General features: G+C 55.8%; 1 protein-coding gene across 2 annotated transcripts in view; it reads left to right on the forward strand.

Moving 5' to 3' along the window:
- The first annotated feature begins 1,795 nt into the window (after positions 1-1,795).
- Positions 1,796-23,945, forward strand: part of LOC122916196 (tyrosine-protein phosphatase non-receptor type substrate 1-like) — a 37,290-nt gene continuing 15,140 nt past the window's right edge. Inside the window, exons 1-4 of one of the 2 annotated variants that reach the window (XM_044263326.1) lie at positions 1,796-1,889; positions 18,691-19,047; positions 22,152-22,472; positions 23,043-23,381. In XM_044263326.1, the coding sequence (XP_044119261.1) occupies positions 1,811-1,889; positions 18,691-19,047; positions 22,152-22,472; positions 23,043-23,381 (1,096 nt within the window). In that variant the 5' untranslated portion in view covers positions 1,796-1,810. Of the gene's footprint in view, positions 1,890-7,025; positions 7,084-18,690; positions 19,048-22,151; positions 22,473-23,042; positions 23,382-23,945 lie in introns of those variants that run through there. The other variant, XM_044263327.1, reaches the window with a different exon arrangement.

Consider the following 23,945-nt stretch of genomic DNA (forward strand, 5'->3'; position numbering starts at 1 on the left):
TCACCAGGTTTCACTGTCCTCTGTCTCCAGGCCCTTTGCCCCTGCTCTCCTTTCCCCTCATCTTACCCCCTGCCTGTCATTTTTTGGGATCCCAGGCCTTCAAGCCCCACCTCTTCCCCGCACCCCTGCCTGGGCCTTCTGTACCCCCTCCCAATCAGCCCTACCCACAAAGATGCACCTGGCTGAGAGCCCACTGCCCCAGGGGAAGCACAGACCCTTCCCCTCTGGTTTCTCAGCCACAGCCCCCCTTCTCGTTCCTTCTCCTCCCTGCTTCCCTGCGCCTCTCTTCCAGGCAGTACTGAAGTCCTTCCTACACACACGCTATTTTTGTACCATCACTCTCTCCTTCCTCTCCCCCTTCCCCCTACATTCACTTACTTCCTGCTTTTCCTTCACCTCGGCCCAGCTCTGAAAGAACCGGGCCCCTCGGGCGCGCGCCCACTGCTCCCACCCCCCAAGAGGGGCCTTCAGCTTTGGGACCCAGGGGCAGGGCCACTCCGGGAGGGGCCTAAGGCAGACACCCCCGCCCCGTCCCCCCTCCACCTCCACTCCCGTGCCGCCTCCAGCCCTTCGCCAGCCGGCGGGAAGCAGGGACTAACCGCGGCCCCGAGTCCGGAGGCTAGGGGAAGGAGGTCGGCCGCAACTTCCCCAGTCCACCTTAAGAGGACGATGTAGCCAGCTCGCGGCGCTGACCTTAGAAAAACAAGTTTGCGCAAAGTGGAGCGGGGGCCCCGGCCTCTGGGCAGCCCCGGCGGCGCTCCCACTGCCTCCTAGCCCTCGCCGGCGGCGCAGGTCCGAGCGCGGCGGGCGGGCGAGCGGAGCGGAGCTGGGGGCCGGGGACAGGGGGACAGGGGAGCGGGGAGGGAGCGGCGCGGGCGCGCGAACTGGCACATTGTTGCAGCCGGCGGCCCGTCCGGTCCCGGGCGCTCGCGAGGCGCGCCGGCGGCGGGGATCGCGGAGCCGCTCCCCGGGCTGCAGCCGCGGGGCCCGGCGTGGGGGAGCTAGGGCCGCCGCGCGGGCGAGGGGTCGACGCAGCCCTCCGCCTCCCCCACCTTCCCCTTCCCCACCTCCCACCCCCCGGGCGCGCGGCAGGCGGGCGACACTGGGCTGGCGGGCCCGAGCCCCGCAGCCTCCCCGGGCGGGCGGGAAGGAGGGAGGCGGGGAGGGCAGGCGGGAGGGGGCCGGGCTGCCGGGAGGGCGGGGGCAGCGGCCGGGACTGCGGGCCGGGAGCGAGCCGAGCCGAGCCGCCGGCGCCGCGAGGAGCCCGGGCGGGGCAGGTGGGCAGCGGCGGGGGCGGCGCGGCGGGGCTCGGCGGGGCTCGGCGGGCTGCCCTCGCCCCTGCGCGCGCGGTCCTCCTCTCTCCCGCGCTGGCGGCCGCGATCTGCGCGCCGCCTCGCTCACTCCTCTCCCGCTCGCTCTCTCCCTCTTTCTCTCTCTCCCCTCTTCCCCTCTCTCGCCTCTCCGTGTCTCTGGCTCTCCGCCTGGCTCCCTCGGGTCTGTTTTTCTCTCCTGCCGCCTCTCCCTGGCCGTTCCCTGGCTTTATTTCTCGCGCGCTTGGGGTCTCTCCCCGTCTCGGTCTCTAGATCTCTCAGGGTTGGGGGGGGGTGGGTGTTCTCCGAAAATCGCAGCGGTGACGGCGGCTCCTAAGCCGCTCCAGGCGCCTGTTCCGGGTGTGGGGGGGAAGCCCGGCTGGGAGGGGAGGTGGGGGGGGAGAGGAGGGGGGAGCCTTAGTCATTTCCCCGCTCCAGCCTGCGCCCGCCCGAGCGCGCACTCACCGCCGCTCTCCCTCCTCGCTCCGCAGCCGCGGCCCATGGAGCCCGCCGGCCCGGCCCCCGGCCGCCTCGGGCCGCTGCTCTGCCTGCTGCTGGCCGCGTCCTGCGCTTGGACAGGTAAGCACCCCTGCCCCCCGCGGCTGCCGTCCCCCAACTGCGGGCCCAGGCCTGCCAGAGCGCCAGTGGGAGCCCCTGGGCTAATGTCCAGCAGTAGTAAGGGGAGACATGTCTGTAACTGGAGTTACAGATGCAGAAACTGAGGCCCAGAGACGGCCAGCCACTTGCCCAAGGTCACACAGCCATGGGTAGGACCCACTCTCCCTCTCTCCTGTGTAGGCATTGTGCTGGGCCCTGTGCTGGGCAGTGGGACGTACCCAGATGAGTTGGTCCACCCAGCCCCTGCCCAATCTGCTGGGGAAGGCAGGCTGTCAGCAGCTTTCTGAGCTAGGTGCCCCTGGCTTCTCTAGAAGCTCTTTCCCTGGACTTATGCTTTCCGCACGTCTGACTTCAGGGTCTGAGAGGAGGGGGTCGGGGCAGAGGTCCCTCAGGTGCTACCTGGAAGGGAAGAGAAGCAGGCTGTTGCCATTAAGGAAGAGTGAGCTTTCCCTCTGGTGCGTGGAGCAACACGGTGTTGGTGTGTGTATGGCAGAGAGAGAGAGAGGAAAGGAGGCCGCAGTAACTCCGGGGGTGAGCTGCTGTGATCAACAGATCCTAATGTGAAAGCACGAAAGCACGGTGGATTGTCCCTGGGTTTGCCAAAGCCTCTTGCTAGATGGTCTGCTCGTTGCTGTTCTCCCGGCTTCCCCACTTCCTCCTGCCTTCCTCGGGCTTCCATGCAGCTCCCTGCAGTTCAGGTGCTCTGTGGGGCTGTTACCTGTGGCTCTGAGCATGTCTTTTTGTTGGCCTACATCAAACACCTGGCTGTCTCCAGCCCTCAGCAGGCTCTGAAGGCTACCGTGTATGTTCGCCAAGGGGTGAGGTCACCATTCAGGAGTCCTGCTTCTTAAAGGGGTTTTGCAAAACCATGGGTCTCCTGGGAGGGCCTGGGTGGCAGTGTAATGGCTTTAAAGGAGTTGGGGTGGGGGAGAAGAATGGGGAATCTTGTTGTAGGCAGAGGGGTCCACACCATCCTTCTCTAGGAGGAAGGTAAAGATGAGCTCAGTACCCACCTCCCCCCCCACCCCGCCTTTTGCATTTGCCTAGAGACTGGTAACCATCTGATAGCAGTGAGGAAGGGAGAACTAGCAAAGAGTGGGTGGAGGGAGAAGTGGGGGTGGACAGCAGCTTCTCTCTGCCCTGCAGTTTCCCCAGAACCCCAGGGATCTACGTAGGCATCCCCTACCCCACCCCGGGTCTTCCCAGTATGTTTGGGTCCTGGCTGGGCGGAAGGAAACACTGATACATTTCAAGTCTGCTTGGTGAGTGGCATCTCCAGTCTGATCCACTTCTTGCTGCCCGAGCCACCCTTTCCACCCTGCGGAAGTCCTAGTTCCTGCCCCACGTCCTTCCTGGATCTGGCCTGGAAATGCACAAGTGTCTCTCACAAGTACTTCATTTTCCTGACACAGGGAATGGGGCCCAAGTTAATTTCGAAATGTCTGTTCCAGACCCTTCCCCAGCCAGGACCCCGTGGTTCAGTTTCTGGCAAATGACCTGGTGAGACTGATTAGCAAGTGTTCGGATGAGCAGCCTGCCTTTCCTGGGGCGCTGGCCGGGAACACCGACACCCTTCTTGTGAGCAAATCTCCCCTTTTTGCCTATAAAAACAATCTATAAAATGGTAAAGATTAGGCCATAAAACTTCCGTTCCAATCCATTCAGCATCAATAGCCTGAAAAAGTGGGAGCAGCAGAGGGGCCAAGATTAACTTTGAAATAAATAAATCTGAGGAGGTGAGAACACATTTCTTGACCAAGGGTAGTGGGACAGGGGTGGGGTGTCGCCGTCATAGCTGAAGTCTGCCAGACTTCTTCCCTCTGTGTCCTCCGGGCTTCTGGTCACACTCTGGGCCCCGGCATGGGCTTCACCTGGTCTGGCTGCAGGATGGGGCTGCGGCAGCCCCCCCTCCCTCGGCTGCTCCCAGCGTGGAGTTTATGACAAAGCACAAGAGAGGCAGGACAGAAGGGCAGGAAGGTAGAAGGAGGCAGTTGTCCAATTTTCCAAGAAAATAGATTTGTTCGAGTGAGAAACTCAAATGTCAGGCTTAGGAAGGCGGCGTGAGATTGAATGACTACTAATGTCTCAGGAAGAACTGTCAGCTTGGTGGAGGGGGAGACGTGTGTCACATGATTGCTGGGGCCCCACATGATCACCGCTTGCAGGGGGCCGGTCATGTGAATTATCTGGGTTGGGGAAGGCAGGAGAAGAAGTTTCTAAAGATTGCTTTTAGCACAAATGCTGCCAAAGGGAAATTCTAAAAAGATGCCAGTGAAGTCACCAACCTGTGTTCTTGGAGCCGACGTGAGGCCTGTTTCCTAAAACAACCTCGCTGAGGGCCATTCGGAGGCTGGGAGTAGGGCAAAGGTCTCAGGGACACCTGGGCAGCCCCACAGCACCTGGCATCCGTTTGCAGGCTCTTTGCTTGGTCCCACTGAGGTCACCGGCTTCTGGGGCCCCTACTGGGTAGATCTCGGTGACTCTCCCTGGCTCCTCCCCCTGTCCTAGACGAGGCCAGGCCAAGATGGGGTTCAGGTGTTGGGGGCCAACTGGGCTCTCCAGCGATCTTCTGACCCTTTGGTAGAGGGGGACACGCTGGTGGCTCCTGTGTACTTTCCTAACTGGTGAAATTTGTCTCACTTCCTCTTTCTCAAGAAGACAAAGAGGGTGGGGGGCTCTTTGACCCCAATGGACTCTGGCTGTTGGAAGTTTCTTTTAAATCCATGGAGTTCTCTGGGTCCTTTCTGGCCATGAAGTATTCCTTTACCAACTCCCTGGAGACCCGTGGTGTGGTGTGATTCAATCTGTATTTGTAGTCATTTGGCACGTTTGAGATCCTGATGGGAACCACATGTGGAGAAGAAGGAGAATCCATGTCTTTGAATGGTAACAGCAACAGCACCCGAGACTGTGCGCTGAGGGCCTGCCTATGTCATCTCATTAGTCAGGAAAACAAAGCGTGAGGTGGCTTTTATCCCCATTTTGCAGATGAGGAAAATCGAGTCCCAACTTGGAGAAGTAACTTGTCTCAGGAGTAAGTGGCAGGGGGACTTAGTCCAGCCTGGAAGGAGTGAGAGGAACCCCCTCCGGGCTCACATGGAGGTTTGTCAAGAGTTCCTTCTGGGGCAGGAGCCCTTCCCTGAGTCACAGTCGCTTCCTGGAAGGCACACTGAAGATGGAAACATCAAAAGCCCCTCGCCAGTGGCAGCTCATGGGAGCCATGTGACTTCCACCAGAGCCCCCCATCTGGGCTGCCGAGCTCTGGAGGCCCCCAGAGCTGGAATATTCCTCCTTGCATCTTCCCGGTGCCCTTTGCGACAGATGGAGAGGGGGTGTGTGAGAGGAAGGGAGTCTAAAACTGTTGTACGGAGCCCACACACACTCGCTCGCTGCTTCCAATGGCTCCGTGCGACAGGTTATTTTCTTATTTGTAGAGTCTTGGACTGATGGAAGGCTCTCCCCCCCACCCCTCTTTTTAAATGTGCTCAGATTTCTGGCCTGTCAACACAACGCAGATCATGTCACTCCCCAGCTCCAAACTGTTGAGTGGGTCCAAGTTTTTTCCAAAAACACTTGAAAAGAAAAGAAAAGAAAAGTGCAGCAGCCTGTGTGGGCTCCCTCCCTGACAGGCCTTACTCTCAGGCACATATTTCCCCAAAAGCTGACTGACAAGACGGGCTGGCCCCCGTAGACCGCAGTTTGCCCAGCCCGCCCAGCGGGGGAGCCCCTAGACCTGAGAAGCCCCAGAGTGGTAGAATCCCACACTGGACCCTGTTTACTGCAGCGTTCCCCAAACATATGAACACGAGGCGTTTGGCTTGTGCAAGGCTTGCGAACATGCGGCCTGACCCAGTTTGGTAAACGCTTGTGTACCCGTCCGTGCCCTCAGCTCAACTCTCTCATCTCTGGGCCTTCGCAGATGCTGTTCCCACTGGCAGAGCTCCCCTTCCCTGTACCTCCTTATCTTCATATGCCCAAACCTGTTCCTCTTTCAGTTGGAGCCAAGGGAGCTCCTCCTTCTCTGATCCATCCCCACCCCCAGGATTGTCTCCCCCACCCCCCATGGAGGCTACTTGTTGCTTTCTCCTTGTTTCCTGGCCATATGCATACGTGGTTCGTGGTTCGCATCTGGTGGGCGTGGTGGTTCTGGATCCAGAAGCGAGAGCCACAGAGGGTGAATCCCAGCTCCACCGCCTGTGGGGCCACCTCCAGCGCTTGGTGTGTGTCTCAGTTCCCTCCTCAGGAAGACAGAGATGACCTCAGCAACTGTTTCAAGAATCAAGTGCATTGACGCACACACGTGTATGCTTGCCACTGTGCCTGGCAGGGAGCAAGCACTCGGCACACGTCTGCCAGCCAGCCTCGCGGCCACCATCGCTTTGTTCTCCTGGGATTTCCTCCTCTACCAAAGTGGGGCTGACTTTTTTGTGAAGTACCCAGCACAGCTTCTTGCAGGCACTGGGCACGAAATCGCAAACACTGTCATGGGAGGGCGTGGTGTTCCGCTTGGGGTTTTTCCCTGTAGCTTTGGGGGCCCTTGAAGGCTGGATGACTGGAGCCGATCCCCAGACTAGTGGGATTTAATTGTCTGTTCCTGGGACTGAGGCTGTGGGCGCAGGCTGCCTCTAGGTGTCTCTGTCCGGATCCACGGGTTTGGAATTGTGCGCTCCCAGACCCGGAAAGCCAGAGGGGGAGCCTGGGAGAGCCCCTGGTGGTCTCGCTGAGCGCCTCACCGTGCCCCACTGGGCAAGAGAGCCCAGCGCTCATGGGCTCACACCCCAGATCCACAGCAAGGCATGGATGGGATGCCAAGCGCCCTTTCTTCTAGGCCAAGCCTTTTTAAAACTGGGCTGTGCTGGAAGTTTCCATCGTTAAAGCCAGAAATCTGACAGGATCCCGAATTCCATGGAAAAATACTAAAGTAATAATAACAGGAACCACTGTTTCCAGCCACTTACGGGGCTGAGCACTGTATGCTGGCTGGCCTGTATGATCCCGGTGGTACTCAGTTAGCCTGGGCGATGTGCACGGTTATCAGATCACTGGACTAATGAAGAGACTGGGTCAGAGAAGTGGAGCAACTTACCAAGGCCACATCCGGACCGAGTCCAGATGACAACCCAGATCAGCCTGACTGCAGAGTGCAGGCTGTTAGGTAGACATCGCTCAGCCTTGTTTGACAGGTGGAGAAACCAAAGTCCCCGGGAGGCTGGCATCCTGCTTTCTTGGTGCTCCTCTCGTATTTCTGTCAATCAGCGTATCCTCCCCAGGAGGCGGAGGTGGCCCATGTTCCCAGGATGGGTTTCCGTCCCATACTGGTGAAGGAAGCATCTATTTTCACAGCTGAAACTGCTTTCCTGTTCCCTTGAGCGTTGCTGGGGCAGGTGTCCTGACGGAGCCCCCCTGCAAGATGGATTTTCCCCATCAGGTGTCTGGCTAGGCCCTCCGTCCAGAGAGATGCAAAACAGACGAGGTGGAAGTCAGGCCACGACACAGATCGGCTCTTTGTGTCTGTGAGATTTCCTGGCACAGCCACTTGGGGGCATGGGGTGAGATGGCCGCAGATTGGCTCCAGGAGCCTAAGGGATCAGTGGGGGAGACAGAAAGCCCGGAGCAAGCGAGCAGGGAGCCTCTGTGCCTGGAGAGCCAGCCAGAGGGGTGGACCCCTAGGCCCCGCTCCATTGCCAACCGTGTCCCCCAGAAATGGAAGCCTCGGTGGAAGGACAGAGTGTCCTTTCTGGTAGGGATGAGGTGGGCCTCAAATCCGTGCTCTCCTTCCTTACCTTTCTATTTTGGAAAATTTTAAACATGCACAAAAATGAGCAGGAATAGCCGGACGACCCCTGGCTTCCACACTGATCTGTCATTCTTTTTTGACTGCCCCCCCCCAACTTTACTGGGAGCGGAGGGGTCAGGGGAGCTTTGGAAAACAAATGCTAGCATCAGGAGTCACTTCAGCCATTACTAGTCTGACTCACATCCCTCGATATGCTCCGTGGTCTAGTGCTCCCAATGTGCCCACAAGCATGGAGTCCTTCACCCACAGTTCACAGAAAAGGAAACCGAGGCTCCTGAAAGCCAAGTTGGGCTCCTCCCAAGGCCATGTAGCCGGTGAGAGTTAAAGCCAGATCCTAGCCTCGGTTTACTCTTAACCACTTTGCTATTCTTGTTATAATCATTCTAATTATAAATATTGGTCCAACAAGTACTTTTGAACAGCTACTATGTGCCTGGGTGGCTCTAGTTGCTGGGGTGACAACCATGGGTAGGCAAAAACACCTGTTCTCAGAGAGCTGATGTTCTAGTAAGGAAGAAAAACAGACCCAAGTAAATATTGCATCAGGTGGAGACAGGTGCTGTAAAGAAAAGGAAAGCAAGACGAGGCATAGAAGGTTGAGTGGGGACAGAAGGAGGGCCTCTCTGAAGAGTAGAGGCCTGAATAACACTGAAGGAGCAGCCATGAGAATATCAGGAGAGCGAGCCATGTAGAAGGAATAGCAAGTGCAAAGGCCCTGGGGCTGGAAAGAGTTTTCTTTGATCCAGGGATAACAAGGAGGCCAGAGAGCCTGGAGTGAAGGGAGATAGGCAGTGTGGCGATTGGGAGAGGTCAGGGCCAGACAAAATAGGATCTGGCTCACTGAGCACCTTGACATTGAACATGTCAGGCCTTGTGATAGAATCATTACTCTGTGCCTCGCCTCATTAAATTCTCACCACAATTCTATGAAGTGGGAAATATTATTATTGAACAGATGAAGAAATCAAGACTCAGAGAGGTACAGTGACTTGCCCAAGGTCACACAGCTTGTAAGTGCAGAGCTAGGGTTTGAGCCCCGGCCCTAAGTGCTGCAGCATCCTTGTCACTGCTTTCCTGCTTCCACTATTGCCCCCTCCCATGTCATCACCCAGAGCAGCTCACTGAATTAAATACTCCTTTCTCCTGCTCCAAACTTCTCAGTGGTTCCCACTGCCCTTAGAATAAAATCAAACTTACCATGATCCATGGGGAATGGCATTTTCCAGACCACGTCTGTCTGTCTGACCTCATCTCAATCCACCCCCTCCTTCCTCTGTGGGTTATGGCCACAGCAGCCCTCCTTCTGGCCCTCTTAGGCACTAGCCTCTTTCTTGCCTCAGGGCCTTTGTATATGCTCTTCTCTCCTACTGGAACAACTTCCTGGCTCTTGCTTCCTTCAGGTTTCAGCAGTAATCTCGCTTCATCAGAGGGGCCTTTCCCAGCCACCCCATTCTGCAAGTGGGTCCCCCCTTCTCTATCATGACAACAAAATTGTTTCTGAGCATTCCAAGCCATTTCTGTATTTGTGTCATTCTTTCAGCCTTGTGTCCCCTGCTAGGATGTAAGATGTTTCTACATGAGAGTAGGAACTGTGTCCGTCTTAGTCACTGCTGGTCCTCCTGGGGCCTGAGCCCAGGGGCCGGCAGCAGTAGGCAGGCTAATACATATGGCTGAAAAAAGGAACAGGTGGGTAGTAAGATCCCAATTTTCAGGAAAAGGCTCAGAGCCTTGAGGTCACATAGGCAGTAACCCTGGTCTCAAAGCACAGTCCTGCCCTCGCTACTACACCGTCCCACTTCTGTGGCTGGGGTCGTGGCCATCGCATGGATCCCCGCCCCTCCTGCTGTCATAGTGATCCCAAAAACATCAAGAAGCACACGAATATCAGGGCCAGCCTGGGTGGAGGGAGGTAGCCAAGACACCTGAGAACTGGTACTTAAAATTCGGGCTATCTGAAATGGCTTGCCCCAGTGTCAGCACCGTGATGAATGAGCTGGCAAACCATGAAAGGTGAATGCCGTTAGTGCTCCAGTCTCTTGGTCGCGGTGGGTTTGGAGGGCCCAGCCCGACGTCAGCCGCTCCCAAAAAGTAATTCATTGCGTGAGGCCGCCCGGCACAGCGGGGTGAGGGTGCAGGTGAAGTCCCACTGCTCCGCGGCCCCGTGACCCTGAGCATCAGCCTTTTCCTCTGTAAAACGGGAGTAGTACCCGCCCTGTCTTGCTGGCTCTGTGTGGGGGTTATGCGAGGCGCGTCGTCTTGCTGACAATAGCAGTGCGTGATGCTGTCCCACCGTGGTTACTATTACTGTTATTGTTGCCTGGTCATCGTGTCCTGGTTTGGGGCTGGGAAGAGCGAATGGGACCCCTGTTCTATCTGTTCAGTGGCAGCGAGACCTGAAACCCACAGGCTGCCCCTCTCAGCCTCAGTCTCTCCTTCTGTGAAGCAGAGGCTCACCTTGGTGGCCCTCCTGTGGGCTCCTGCCTGCTCCAATGCCTCAGCCTGGAGCCCTTCTCACCCTTTGTCTTGCTGACACCCCAGGCTCCCTCTCCAGCAGGGGAGGCGGTGGAATGGCCGTCAGCTCTGGGACCAATTCCCGAGTTCAAATCCAACATGCGCCTCTTACTCTGTAAGCAGGGACTCTGGAGCAAGGGCCTTTCCCTATTCTGACCCTCACTTTCTCCATCTGTAAAATGGAACCTCTGCCCCTGTTTCCTCTCGCAAGGGGACTGTTGAGGGTTAAGGGAATGAAGAGCTGTGGAAAGTGCTTTGTGAGCTACAAGGAGCGCTATAAAAGGCATCAGTGAATAGTGTCAGCTTGGGGAAAAAATCTCATCCAGAGACTGTCTGCTGTCGGCAGCAGGGTGTGCTGAAACCTTGGCAAATGCCGTTTAATAAATGCGTGTTGCTTTTAAGGGGGCCTTTATCTCGGCTAGGAAAATGTGTGTGCGTCCTTGGCAGCCTGAGAATACAGCAGCCTGAGCTGGAGGGGACCCCATCGTGGCAGGGGGAAGCGATCACTCTCCAACCCCAGGAGCAGATGTCTGTCTGCGCCCTGCTTCTGGCCCTGCTCTGCCTCTCAGGGTTACAGCTTCCTCACCTGGAGGAAGGGGACAGCGACAATAGCAGTCCCCTAGCGGGGCGGTCATCGTGACAGTGAAGTGAGGGGTCCCCGTTCTGTGACCTCGTGCACACGTGGGACCCATGGGATAGCCCGGCCCTCTCCCTAGAGGAACAGTGGGGCCTGCGGTCAGAAGGACTCACCTGGGTCCTCAGCCTGTCCAGGTCCCACCTTTGGGCCTCAGTTTCTCCAGCTGCAAAATGGGAAGGTGAGAAGCAGATCCTTAGGTTGTCGAGGCACCAAGTATGGTGGATGATGGGGTGGTGTCCCCGTGTGCTCTCCCTGCCTCAGCGGGGCCACCGAGGCCTGCTAGACACAAAGTGTGTTTATAGCACACGTGTTCCTTTCCCAGTGCTTTGCAGGCATTGTTTCCTCCCCTCCAGGTTCCTCCTGCACCGTGCCAACACTCACTAGGGTCTTCGAGCCTCCCCATCTCTGTGCCTTCTGGCCAGCAGTGGGCTCAGCCTGCTCACAGGGGCCGCAATGAGTGGGCTCATGCGTATGTCGGCCAGAGCCGGTTCTGCGTCAGAGAGAATGCTTAGCTCCTCAGTCTTAAAGCCGTGATCATCCATCATCCCCTCCATCCTTAAATGTCTGCCGCATGGCCATGGCTGTCCCGCGTGACGTGCTTCCTCTCTGCGTTCTTCACACGCGTTAGCCTAGAATGACCGTAGTGTTATTGTTATCATTGTCCCCATTCTACAGATGGGAAACCATAAGTCTGGAGGGGTTAAGACATTTCCTGGAGTCTCATAAGTGGCAGAGTTAGAATCTAAACCTGAACAGGATATAGCTGGGTACAAAACTAAGTGCCTGCTCTTAAAGGGCCTATAGGTAAGTCTAGGGTAGGGCCATGGCGCTAACGAAACTGACAAATACCCATGTGATAGGTTATGTGTTAGGTGATATGGAGGAAAATAAAACAGAGCAAGGGCCATGAAGCGGGGAGTGTTTTATACAGAGTGGCTAGGGAAGGCCTTTCAGGTAGGCCTGAAGGAGGTAAAGGAGCTAGAGTGTAGATATCTAGGGGATGAGAGTACCAGGCAGAGGCAGAGATGAGTGCAAAGGGCCTGTGGTGAATAGAGACTCTGGCATGATTGGGAGCAAGATGTCATGCCCTGATGGCCACCAGAAGGATTCTAGGTCTCGCTTAGAGTGCGGTGAAGGCTGCAGGAGGGTTTGGCGCAAAGGAAGATATTACCTGGCTTAGGTTTTAGGGGCTCCTCTGGCTGCAAGGAGAGCATGTATTGTAGAGAAAGGAGGTGGAGGCAAGAAGGCCAGTTTGGAAGCCGAGCTAAGGATGCAGGTCAGGGATGGTGGTGTGGTCAGGTGACTAGAAGAGATCAGAGTCTGGCCAGATCCTGGCAATACCCTCTCATTGCTGGGCTGGGGGCTGGGACGGGGAGGGGGAGGGCAGTGGTCCTTCTGACCACTCACATCTGATGTTGGGGAGTGAGAGAGATGGACCCCTTTTTTTTTACAGTTTCCAGAAAGCGGAGGCTCTGAGAAGAGTGATTTTGCTAAGTCTCCCCTCTGGGGGTGAGCCATAGGGGTCATCTGGCCCCAGAGCCTGTGCTCTGGACTGTTGGCCCCCCAGGAGTTTCCCTGCTGCGTGGAGGGAGCTGCAGGGGTCTGCCTGCTCCCTACAAGGATATGGCACAGTGCCCAGTGCCCAGAGCTGCCTGGAGTCGGGGTGGAGGAGAGAGTGCCCCTGTTTTATTTACAAGGCCATGTGCCTTTCTATTTGCACTGTCTGTGATGCAGCTGATAGTTTCTACCGCGCCATGATTGGTCTGTCCGCCGGTGCCAGGAGACGGCTCCCAGTGCTGGCCTCCTGTGCAGATGGCCCCTGAAGCTCAGTCCCAGGCTAGCCCCATCCCCTCTTGCTCACGGCCAGGGAGCATGCCCCAAGGACTCCGCCCTGCTGCCTGGATTGTGCAGAGCCCTTTCCTGTCTTCTGCACCTTTTCTCCTGTGGTTCCCCTTTCCTGGAATGCCTTCCCGGCTCTCCAGCCTCTGTCAGCCTTCATGACGAGGCTCCCTGGCCACCACCTCCAATAGGTCTTCCTACATCCCACCACTCTCCCAGGACCCCACCCCCAATCGATGTCCCTCCATGTGGTCGGTGCCTGTGCTGGAGACTAGGCCTCACAAGGGCCAGGACCCGTGTACTCAGCTTTGTGTCCTGTAGCTTTGAGGACTGGACTTGGCACTGGCGTGGGGTTCGGGAGAGCACGAGTGGACGAGGCCTCCTCCAGAGAAAGTAAGTGCGTCACTGCGGCTCTCGGAGCCCCAGAACACTGGCGTCGAGCCCTGAGCCCCCACCTCGGGAAACGCAGGATCCACGAGCCCTCCACCCAGGCAGCCCCTCCATGGATCAGCCCGAGGGGCTGTCTGCTCCCTGCCCTGGGGCGTGGGTTCCAGGTCTGGGGCGGGCCTCTTCACTGCCTAAGCACAGAGTAAACAGGTGCTCCAAGCTGGCCATCAGCCACTGAGGACATACCTGTCCCTCTCCTTCTCTCACCACCATCGAGTATGGAAACCTGTGCATGCCAGGCACCTTCGGGCACGTGGGCACACGGGTGTGCTGCAAACACACTGTCGCCCCTGCTCCCAGCACTCTGCTAGTGCACACACTCACATTCATATGCCGGTCCCCCATAGCACTCAGGTTCTCTCCCCCACCCCCGCCACTCTCCACACATGCATGCACACACACACACACACACACACCCGTGCACGCCCCCCCTCCTATGGTCCCCAGCCAGCTGTGCCCACACCCCTCCCAGACATCTGCTCACACCCTCGGGCACAGACACACCCTCTTGTGCTACCACCATGTTCACACACACCTGGGCCATGCGGGTTTCACATACCTTCCCCCATGTAGTTTGCACCCCCTTGTGCTGCTGTTTGCTGGGCCATCCGTGCACACTCGTGAGCGACACTCTTGCACTTGCCGGCACACACGCATCATCTCCTGCACGTGCTCACTTGTGTACACACCCCGTTGGTTTGGCACACTTATGCACCTAGGTGCCCTCTCCCGCGTCTGTTCCTTCATTCCTGTGTGCACACTCAGCCACACTCCTGCACTGCACGCTGGGACACACAACCCAGAAGATGCCAAAGGCAGCCACTGACAAGGTGTGTGTGGGAGGAGGGGGTCATAAACCAGCAGTGCCCCCCGCCCCAGGATGGCCAGGAACGGTCGTGGTCACGGAAGGGGCCACTGAGCTCCCCAGCTGTGGGGGCCCAGTGCAGGGTCCTGAGGCCCCCGGGCATGGCTGGAGCTCTGGCCATGGCCTCCCAGACCCCAGGGCTCCTTGAGTTTGTGGAAATCTGACAGTGGCCGCCCGCCTGTCTCACAGCAAGTCCAGGGGGCTGTCCTCACCTGCTGCCCTGACCGCTCCTGTTAGAAAACTTACTCCTAGGTTTTATTTTATGACTTTAATTCTTTTCCAAAAGAAGTAAATGTTCACTGAAGAGACACGATTTCCATATGTTTAGTCTAAAGCGAAAAAGAAAATGGGCTGACCCCTGGCCTCGTTTCCCAGACACAACAAACCTTAGCATCATGGTGTTGGTCACGCTAGATCATTTTCTCAAGACGTTCCAGCGATCCGTCAGCATCTGCAGACGTTTCTCGAGCATCTGGTCTGGGCCGAGCACTGTGTCAGGAGCCAGGGAAAAGCGGCAGTGAACAAAACAGGCAAGGTTCCTGGAGGGGAGGCTCATTTAGACAGTAAACAGGTCTGTAACATACATAGTACACGTATAGACTTTTCTTATTAGAGTACTGTAAATATTTAATACTCATCAAGTTTAAGAACTCTGAAAAAGATCCAAAATAGAAAGAAAAACCTCTCAGGTTTAGATTCACGATGCAGAGAGAGTTGCGTTTTATAGCCTTGTATCTATAGTACCTGGCTGTTGTTTATTTAAATATGGTTTTATTTTCTTTTTACAAAGTCATAATCATACCGAAAGCACAGTTTTTCTTATTTTTTTTATTGCACGAGTCATGCAAACAGAAAACATAAAAGCAAAATCCCTTGTAAATCTACTACAGAATTAACCATGGCTGATCTTTAATATGCACCTTGGTTTTTTTGTTTTGTTTTGTTTTGTTTTTTAACTTAGCAGTCTGAGACCACACTGAATGTGTCACTCAGTAAGGACTCTGATCTCAGGATATATTTTCGTGTTGATAATTGTCATTCGACACCGTCCTCTTCAATGGCTGTAGATTGGTCCTCCTGTGGGTTCACCATCACAGGATCAGTCAGTTTCCTTCTCTTAGACATTAGGACATTTCCAGGTTATTTTTATAAGAGCACCCGAGTGAATGAAGCAAAATGTTTGCTCAGATTCTTAGTTATCGGAGTATGACTTTACATTGTTTTTTTCTCATATGCTAACAACATCAAAATGTGGATTGCAGTTACCTTTGCTGGTATTCTCTGAGATCATTATTGTGTTTTTATACTTTTTCGTTTTCTCGACATGCTTTGCCACGAACAGGTTTCATTTGCATAATCACAATGTCATTTATAATTACGCCCCGCAAAAAATGTCCACATTACCAGCTCTCATAGTGCTGGCTTTTTTAGGCCTCCCTATAAGCCCCCCTAGGGGATAGGCCCTAATTCACTCCGCCATCCCCTCTCTCATGGGCAGCCTGGGTTTTTTCCTCCCCCAACTGTTTCAAGATCGTCATGTGGGAACCCCACACCCTGCTTGGGGTTATGTCCTCGCGGAACAGCCCCGCAAAGGCTGGCGAACAGCTTTCACACCTTTGGAACATCGTGCCAAACTGCCTCCCCGGGAGGATGTTCCAATTTCCCCTCCCACCGGCAGCATGCGAGAATGCTTGCCCAGCCGCCCTCCTCTCCTGGAGACAGTTCAGGCGCCTGGACCGCGGCTCTCCCTTGCCAGGGAGTGCAGGGAGAGAGCAGGAAATGGTTTTGCCCGCAATGCCAGCATGATGACCCCAGGCCCAGAACCGCAGGAGTGATTTTTAACAAGCCCGGTTTCCAGAACAGAACCTGCGGAGAAAAAGCAAAGCAAAGCAAGCAAGAGGAAAAAAAAAAAAAAAAAAAAAAAAAAAACCTCTGTTGGAAAAAACACACATATACACAGATTAAAATAATATTTGGCACTTACGTCGCACTTTTAAAATTCTTCAAACGCTTTATAAACACTAGCTAATTAATTAAGCCGCCTAAAGCTGGCTGCAGTTGGTGGAGAGAGCTCAGAGAAGCTAAAAAAAAAAAGGGGGGGGGACCAGCCTTCCCCAACTCCAGATTTTATTGTCGCCTGCCCGGGGTGTGATTACAGGCCTCCGGCTGCACCCCAAGAATAGCCTTGCTCCAACACGTTGCACGCCTGGTTCTGTAGCCGTCTCCTGCGTCTCCTGCTCACACCGCTCTCCTCACCAGCTGCTGACTCACAGCCTGGGGCCGCGTTATTGATAAGGATAATAATAACCGGCATCTATTCTACACGCCCTGGGGCCGGGCGTGGTCCCGGGCCCCCAGCTCGCCTGGTCTCCCAGATTTGCCTGGGGCAGCTCCATTCAGCCTCAGCCAAGCAGAAGCTGAGAGAGGGGCTTGGCTGGGGAGCAAGTGAAACCCCGCCTTCATTCATGCGTGCCTGCGTTCATTGAGCGTATACTTACCGAGGGCCCGGAGCTGCCAGACATTTTTCCAAGCAGGGGGTTGGAAACTGTTCCTTGTGGATGCTGCATCCTGGTTGGGGGGAAACATGACAATCAAGGATATAAATGTTGTATCTGTGATAATAATGGGAACAGACACTGAAATCTACCCAGCCCCTAGGAGGCAAGCACTTATATCCCGCCGTGCCCTAGTGCTCAGGACGGTCCTGGGGAGTGGACGCCGGTACCCCCACTTTGTGGGTGATGGCATCGAGGCCCAGGGAGGGTGGTGCTGGGCTGGCTAAGAGAGGAACTGGCACCTGTGCTCCCTCCAAGCGGCATTTCCAGTTCCTCCAGTGGCCCAAGCTGGAATGCACACCCGTTGGGGTTTTTCTTGGCTGCTTGCTATTGGCAGGTGCCTGTGCTGTCTCAGGGGGCTGCCTCTGCCTCTGGGGGCCTCCTCCGTGTGCCAGTCACACACCTGGCCAGCAGCTCCAGCCTGAGCCCCTGCCCTCTGTGGGCGCTGTTTTCCTCCCTGCATAGGGAGTGTCGGGCCGCAGTCTGGCTGCAGCTCTGCATCTCGGGCCCTTGCCGGGAGAACCAGGAGACCCCCAGCCCGGAAGACAGGCATGGGATGATGGGCACGGGGGTGGAGAAGCCTGTTCTGAGGCCCTGGGCCTGTTGGTAGGGAGGGCAGACTGGAGTCCGTGGGCTTCCGGTGGTGCCAGGCCATGGATGGGTGACAGATTCCCAGCTCTCACTCCTGCCTGGCCAGAGCCAGAGGGCATCTGCTGTACAGGGCAAGGTGTCAGGATGGGACAGGGTCATACTACAGGTCATTGAGTGACCAGGAGGAGACAGATCCCCCCGTCCGCACCTACATCAGCTGCCACGACCTCCTGTCTGTCTTTTACTCTCTCTTCTCCCACTCCGACACCCACGCTCACGGTCCCTGCCCGTCCGCCTCTCCCCCCCACCACCAAACCTGGCTCAGAATCGGACCCTGGGAGCATTTGGACCTGAGTATCTTGCCGGCTTCTCTCGGCAGCTTCCCATGGCCCACTTGCCTTCCTGGCTGTGCCCGCCCCCCCCCAACCCCATCGTCACCACCATGTCCTCTATCCGGATTCCCTGCCTCAGGGGCCCAACTGCTCTCCAGTTTGGGGCTCAGGCCCCTCCCCTCCACCACCCTTAGGAAGCCTTCCAGGGACCCAGCCAGGATTCCCTGAGGCCTGCCTTGCGTCCAGCCCCTGTGTGCCCCCAGCACTCAGGACAGCCTGGCCCACAGGCGCATTAGCAAGGGTGGGCGGGAAGTTCACACCACAGACCCCCCTCTCCTTTATTTGTTGTGTGATGACAGTAGCTTCCCTGTGCCCTGCCTGGTGCTAAGTAACTTCTACGTGTCATTGCATTTTCTTCTCTGAACAAAGCAGAGGGCTAGGGGATGCTCTGCCCATCTTGTAGCTAAGGAAACTGAGTCTCAGAACCAGGGGACAAGCACGGGCCATGTTTGAATAAAAGGTGAGCCACAGCCTGAAATGGCCTGAACCCGTTTCAGGCTGCCTCAGATGGCTCTGAAGACCTATCCCTGGCCAGGGTTGTTGGTTGGTCCTGCCAGAGACTCACTGAGATGAGGTCACAGAAACTGATTGACACATGAGGAAACTGAGGCTCGAGAGCCATGAAGGGACCTGCTCAGACTCAGGGCAGCACTCCCATCCACATCCACATCCAGGTCCTGTTGGATGTTCTTGGCCCAACTGAGGGCCATCGTCACAGAGCAGTAAGGTCTGAGCCGGGACTCAAATCCAAGTCCTTCCACTTCACGACTCCACAGTCTGCTGGTAGCTTCCCTGCTCAGGGGCTGCTTCCTGGGCCAGGCCTCAAAGAACCTAAACTCCGCATGGAGCCCCACGCACACCGTGCTGCCCCCCACCTCTGAGCCCCTGCCCCTCTGCTGAGCCCTCTTGTCAGGAATGCTGTGCCCCTCACATCCTGGGAAGTTCAGAGCCCAGCTCAGACCTGACTCTTCCGCAGAGGGCTCAGGACCTCTGGGGTCTCCCATTTCAGGCTCAGGGGAGGGCCGCTCCCGCTGGGCACTCGGTCAGGGAGTTGTTGTGCGTAAACACCTGAGGAGACGCACAGGATCACAGCAGGATGAGTTAACGACTGCTCTGTTTTCCCTCCAGGTGTGGCCGGTGAGGCGGGGCTGCACGTGATCCAGCCTGACAAGTCAGTGTCTGTCGCAGCTGGACAGACAGCCACTCTGCGCTGCACCCTGACCTCCCTGCTCCCCACAGGGCAGGTTCAGTGGTTCAGGGGGACAGAGCCAGGCCGGGAGTTAATCTTCAGTTTCAAAGGAGGCCACTTCCCTCGAGTAACAAATGCTTCAGACACCACAAGGAGAAACAACATGGACTTTTCCATCCGCATCAGTAACATCACCCCAGCAGACACCGGAACCTACTACTGTGTGAAGTTCCAGAAAGGGAGCCCTGATGATGTGGAGTTTAAGTCTGGACCAGGCACCCAGGTCACTGTGAGTGGTGAGTATGGCCTGGGCCTCCTCTGTCCCCTGGTTGTGACAACAAGTCAATAAGAATATCCTCCATTGTCTAACCAACAGCTAAGAATCAGGCCTTGTGGTGGGTGTCCCCGACTTCAGCCCCTTCCATGGATCAGGGAAGTTGAGGCCTGGGGATGTCATGATGCTTGCTCAAGGCTCCTGATAAATGGTGGGAAAGTCTAGAACCCCAGTCTGTGGGTCCAAAGCTGTTGACTTTTCCAATCCTGACCAGCTCTCTGGTCCAGGGATGAGGGAATTACAGTCTGAGTGATTTGCCCAGTCACATGACCCAGTCTTACTCCTGCCTCCAGAGAGTGTCCCCTCCATATGGCTGACTCTTCTCGACTCAACACTTACTGAGCACCTGCTGTGTGCAGGCTCTGGTCTGCGTGCCGGGGAAGCAGGGAACAAAAAATAGGCAAGGGCTCCTTTCTCATGAAGCTCACGTTCCCTTCCCTTCCCTTCCTGTGGATGAATGCACCCAGCACAGGGAGCTGGGGTGTGTCTCCCACCCAGCTCTGCCTTCCCTGCTCTGTGACCTCCGATGAGTTGACCGCACATTGGGCCCAGTGTTCTTGTCTGTCTGTGACAGTGTGACCCCACAGAACCACTGTGGGGACTGAAGGAGATCTTAAAGCGCCCAGAGCAGGGCCTGGCACGGGATCAGTGTCCCAGGAGCATAGCCAGGATAGGCCCGAGCCATGGGACCTTGGCCGGGTCACTTTCACTCCCAGATCCCGAATGTAAGTGGGGTTTGGGGGGTGATGGGTGCCTTGCAACCTGGGCTGCTCATTAGAATCACCTGGGAAACAAAGATCCCCAGCCCCTGGCTCCCCCTTAGATATTCTGACTGACTTCATCAGACATGAACCTGGGCAGGTGAATTTTTTATCTGCTCCAGGGGGACGGTGATGTGTGGTTGGGGCTGAAGAGACCTAAGCTGGGGGTTCCCAGATGTCACAGAGGAAACACTGAATTTTTCTCCCCCTTTCTCCCTGGAGCCGGGAGAGGAGCTTTTCGGTGGGTGAGTGTTTCACAAGAGCCTTTTCCCCTGACCACTGTGAGTGGAGTGGCCAGGACATCCTCCCGAGGAGCACAGCTGGGGCCAAGCGACTTCCTGTCATCCGGCCTAGGGAGGGGACAGCGGCACCCTGCTCAGATCCCAGCTTCACGACCAGGGACCTTCCCATCCTCCAGCACGTGTGCCCCTGAGCAGGGCCTGGGCTCCCCGCACACACTCACCACTCAGCCCCAGAGCCCTCCCTGCCTCAACACACCCGAAATGTCCCGGCCAAAATCTGTCCTGCCTCTCTCAGACGCGCTCCCGGCTTTCTGTAAATAGCTGATCTGCGGGAACACGCCTGTGATCCCATTTACGTTTTGAAAGCCATTTCGCCAAACTTGCTTCCTGAGGGGATGATTAAAAGAAGAGGGAGAGAATCATAATTTGCTGGTTTCTGTCGCTTTTCTCGTTTGGGGTTCTGTGTGACAGCGGCGGGGAGCAGGTCTGGGGACTCTTCCAGTGTTCCCGCCAAGCTTTCGTTTTATCTTCTTACTGCCTAAAGGACAAATATGTAGTTTCAGAAGTGGTCGGGACCAGATCTTAGGATAATAATCACCGGTGTTGTTTATTAAGCACCTACGGTATGCCACGTTCTGCATTTTATGTGCATCCTCGCCAATCACCAACGTGATGTTTTGACCCACTTTGTACCAGAGCAGACACTGAGATGCAGGAAGAAAGAACAGAGAAGCTAAACTGAATCAGGGTGTGGGAGGGGCAGGGGAAGGTGAGATGAGCTCTGCCCTTTACTCACGGCGTGCTCTGGGCCAGCCGTGTTCCTCCCTGAGCCTTGTTCCCCTAAATGGTACCATCCTGGGGCCCCCCTGAAAGGGCTGGCTGAGGGGTGAAGGAGCCGCGGGGCAAGGAGGAATCAGCCCGGTGTCCGGTGCCCAAGATGCTGCCCGTGAGTGGTAACCGAGCATAGCCCCTTGCCCCTCCAGGGGCACTTGGGCCGCTGCTGGTTTCATGACTTCACTAACTCACCTGACCTCAACATGTTCCATGTATTTTAGGAAACAAGTTAAATACTTAAAAATGTAAATATTTGTAATATTTTGTATGTTTGTTGTAGAAGGTGTTGGTAATAATTAACAATTTAGAGATACTCTATAGAAACTTCTATGTGTGAAATACCCCCCCTCCCCGTTTGATTCACTGATGTGTGAGCTTTCAGGACGCTGGACGGCTTCTCCCTGCTTGTAGTCCCGTGTCTCTGCCCTTGAAATTAACTCATGATTAAGAAATTAACCAACTTGGGCTTTCTCAGCACTCGGTGATCTTGGTTCTCAACCCAAAACAGACCCAAAAAAAGAACACAGTTTCTGAAAAACATCCCTTCATTCTCTCCTTCTTGGATTCAGGGATGGCACAGATGAGACCCTATGGAATATTTGTGGGAAGACTGGAAACTAGAGTTAATTCGTAAATATCTGAACAGAGAGCTCTGAATGTAGATCAGGTTTTGGATAAAAATCGATCTGTGTTTGTTTGGTTCTGAGAAGCATTTTCAGTGTTTTATTCAAAGTGAAACTGCTTGCATTCCCTTACTTGCCCCTCCCTGCAGCCCCGGGAAGAAGAAATGCCTCCTGTCCCATGTCACAGACGGAGAGCCACACTGTGCCATGGCCACACCTGTGGTCAGCTGGCCAGCCTGGTTCCCTCTCCCCTGCACGGATTGTTGAACCTGTTGCAAACCTCAGGGTTTGCAGGGAGGCAGCTAGGAATGGTTGATGCCAACAGTCAGACCCATCAGAAACGTCCTTCCTGTGCCCAGATTGGTAGGAAGTCACCTGGCAGAGAAGAGAAGGGGCGACTTGAACTCAGGCCTGGAACTGCACCTGGGCCCTGCCCCCGACCCAGAGTTCAACTCTGGAACGTGGGGCCTCCTCCGTGCAAGGAGGAGAAGACACGGCCCTCTGCACACTATCAGAAGGGCGGTGCGTTCTCTACAGCGTCTCACACGTATTCTGAGCGCTGATGACCACAGTCATGCTCACTGTTCACAAATGCTCCTCTTGTAGCCAAACCCTCTCCCCCCGTGGTGTCTGGCCCCACGGCCAGGGCCTCGCCGGAGCAGACAGTGAACTTCACCTGCAAGTCCCACGGCTTCTCCCCCAGAAACATCACCCTGAGATGGTTCAGAAACGGGAATGAGCTGGCAGCCTCCCAGACCAGCGTGGACCCAGAGGGAAACAGAACATCCTACAGCATCTCCAGCACAACCAGGCTGGTGCTGGCCCCGGGGGACGTTCGCTCCCAGGTCATCTGCGAGGTGACCCACGTGACCCTGCAGGGGGGCCCTCCTCTTCGTGGGACTGCCAACCTGTCTGAGGTCCTCCGAGGTAGATGCCCCTGCCCCCAAACCCCAGCCCAGGTCTGGCCCCCAAGTCTCCAAGCCTGCCCCTCCCCCGCTCCCTGCCCAAAGCCCTTGTTTCCCTGGAGTCTGACCCCTGGCAGACCCTTCAGGTCACCTGCACCTAGATGTGCCGTCCCCTCCTACTGTTTCCATGGCCGCCGTGGGGTGAACACCTACCACGTGCCAAGCACTGTGCTCGGTAGTTTCCTTTACACAGCAATTCCAATTATTGAGCACCTGCTGTACTCCATGCTACCGTGTGCTTAGTGGGGTCATTTGTTTTGCTACAGTTATTCTGTTCCAAATGTATGCATGGGGCTGAGAATCTTGATTTCACTCATTCTTAGCTTATCGGGAGCCATCAATCCTTGAGCACCTACTGTGTGCTGGGCACTGTGCTTAGGGATTTCATTCATATGCAAAGACTCAGTGTTTGAGCGCCAGCTGTATGCCTAACTCTGTTCTGGATGATTCCCTTGCTGTGTGGGGGCAGCTAAGTTCTCGAGCCCCTCCATCTGTTCCATGAGGTGAGAGCTTCTGCCCTGTGCTGTTTCAGTTCCGCCCACCTTGGAGGTTTCCCAGCAGACCATGTCAGGGGACCAGGTGAAGGTCACTTGCCAAGTGAAGAAGTTCTACCCCCAGCGCCTCCAGCTGACGTGGCTGGAGAATGGCAACGTGTCCCGAACAGAAATGGCCTCAAGGGCCTCAAACCTTGTAGAGAACAAGGATGGGACCTTTAACTGGACGAGCTGGCTCCTGGTGAACTCATCCGCCCACAGGGAAGACGTGGTGTTCACCTGCCTGGTGCAGCATGACGGACAGCCCGCGGTCACCAGAAACCATACCCTTGTGGCTTCAGCCCACCAGAAGGACCAGGAAACGCAAAAAACCCAGGGTGAGGCCTCAATGCCGACTGTCCTGGCACTTTAGATTTTGTATTTCTTAACATTAAAAGTAATAATGCACTTTTATTATGGAATAATCTAGAGGTCTGTAGATACAAAATCTAATTTTACAATAAGTGCCCCTCCCCCCAAAGCCCACAGCTCAGCAGTGACCGCTGGTAAAGGTTTGGTACCCATCTTTGTAGTTCTTTTGACAGAAACATGCATTCGAGAGAGACCAGGGGGAGGGACACTGGCCTGTTCCTAGCTTCCTGCCTCCTGCTCCTGCACCTGACAGAGACTGTCACCAGGCCAGGCTAGCTGTCCCTCCTGCTGTTCTTTCTTGCCTGGGCTGTCTCTCTAGCTGCCTTTGCAAGCCTGCACCTCCGGAATGGGATGGGAACCCCAGAACCTTTGCGACTTATCTCTAGTAGAATCATGGCAGTGATGAATGACCTTGCGCAGACTCTGATACACGTGCAGCTGTTTCTGGGGGACGATTTCCCAAAGAGCGTTTCTAGGCCAAAGTGCATGCCCGATGAAGACGGTAACAGCCTTGCCTTTCCCCTGTTCCA

The sequence above is a fragment of the Neovison vison genome, chromosome 8, assembly GCF_020171115.1.
Source record: "Neovison vison isolate M4711 chromosome 8, ASM_NN_V1, whole genome shotgun sequence".
NCBI lineage: Eukaryota > Metazoa > Chordata > Mammalia > Carnivora > Mustelidae > Neogale > Neogale vison.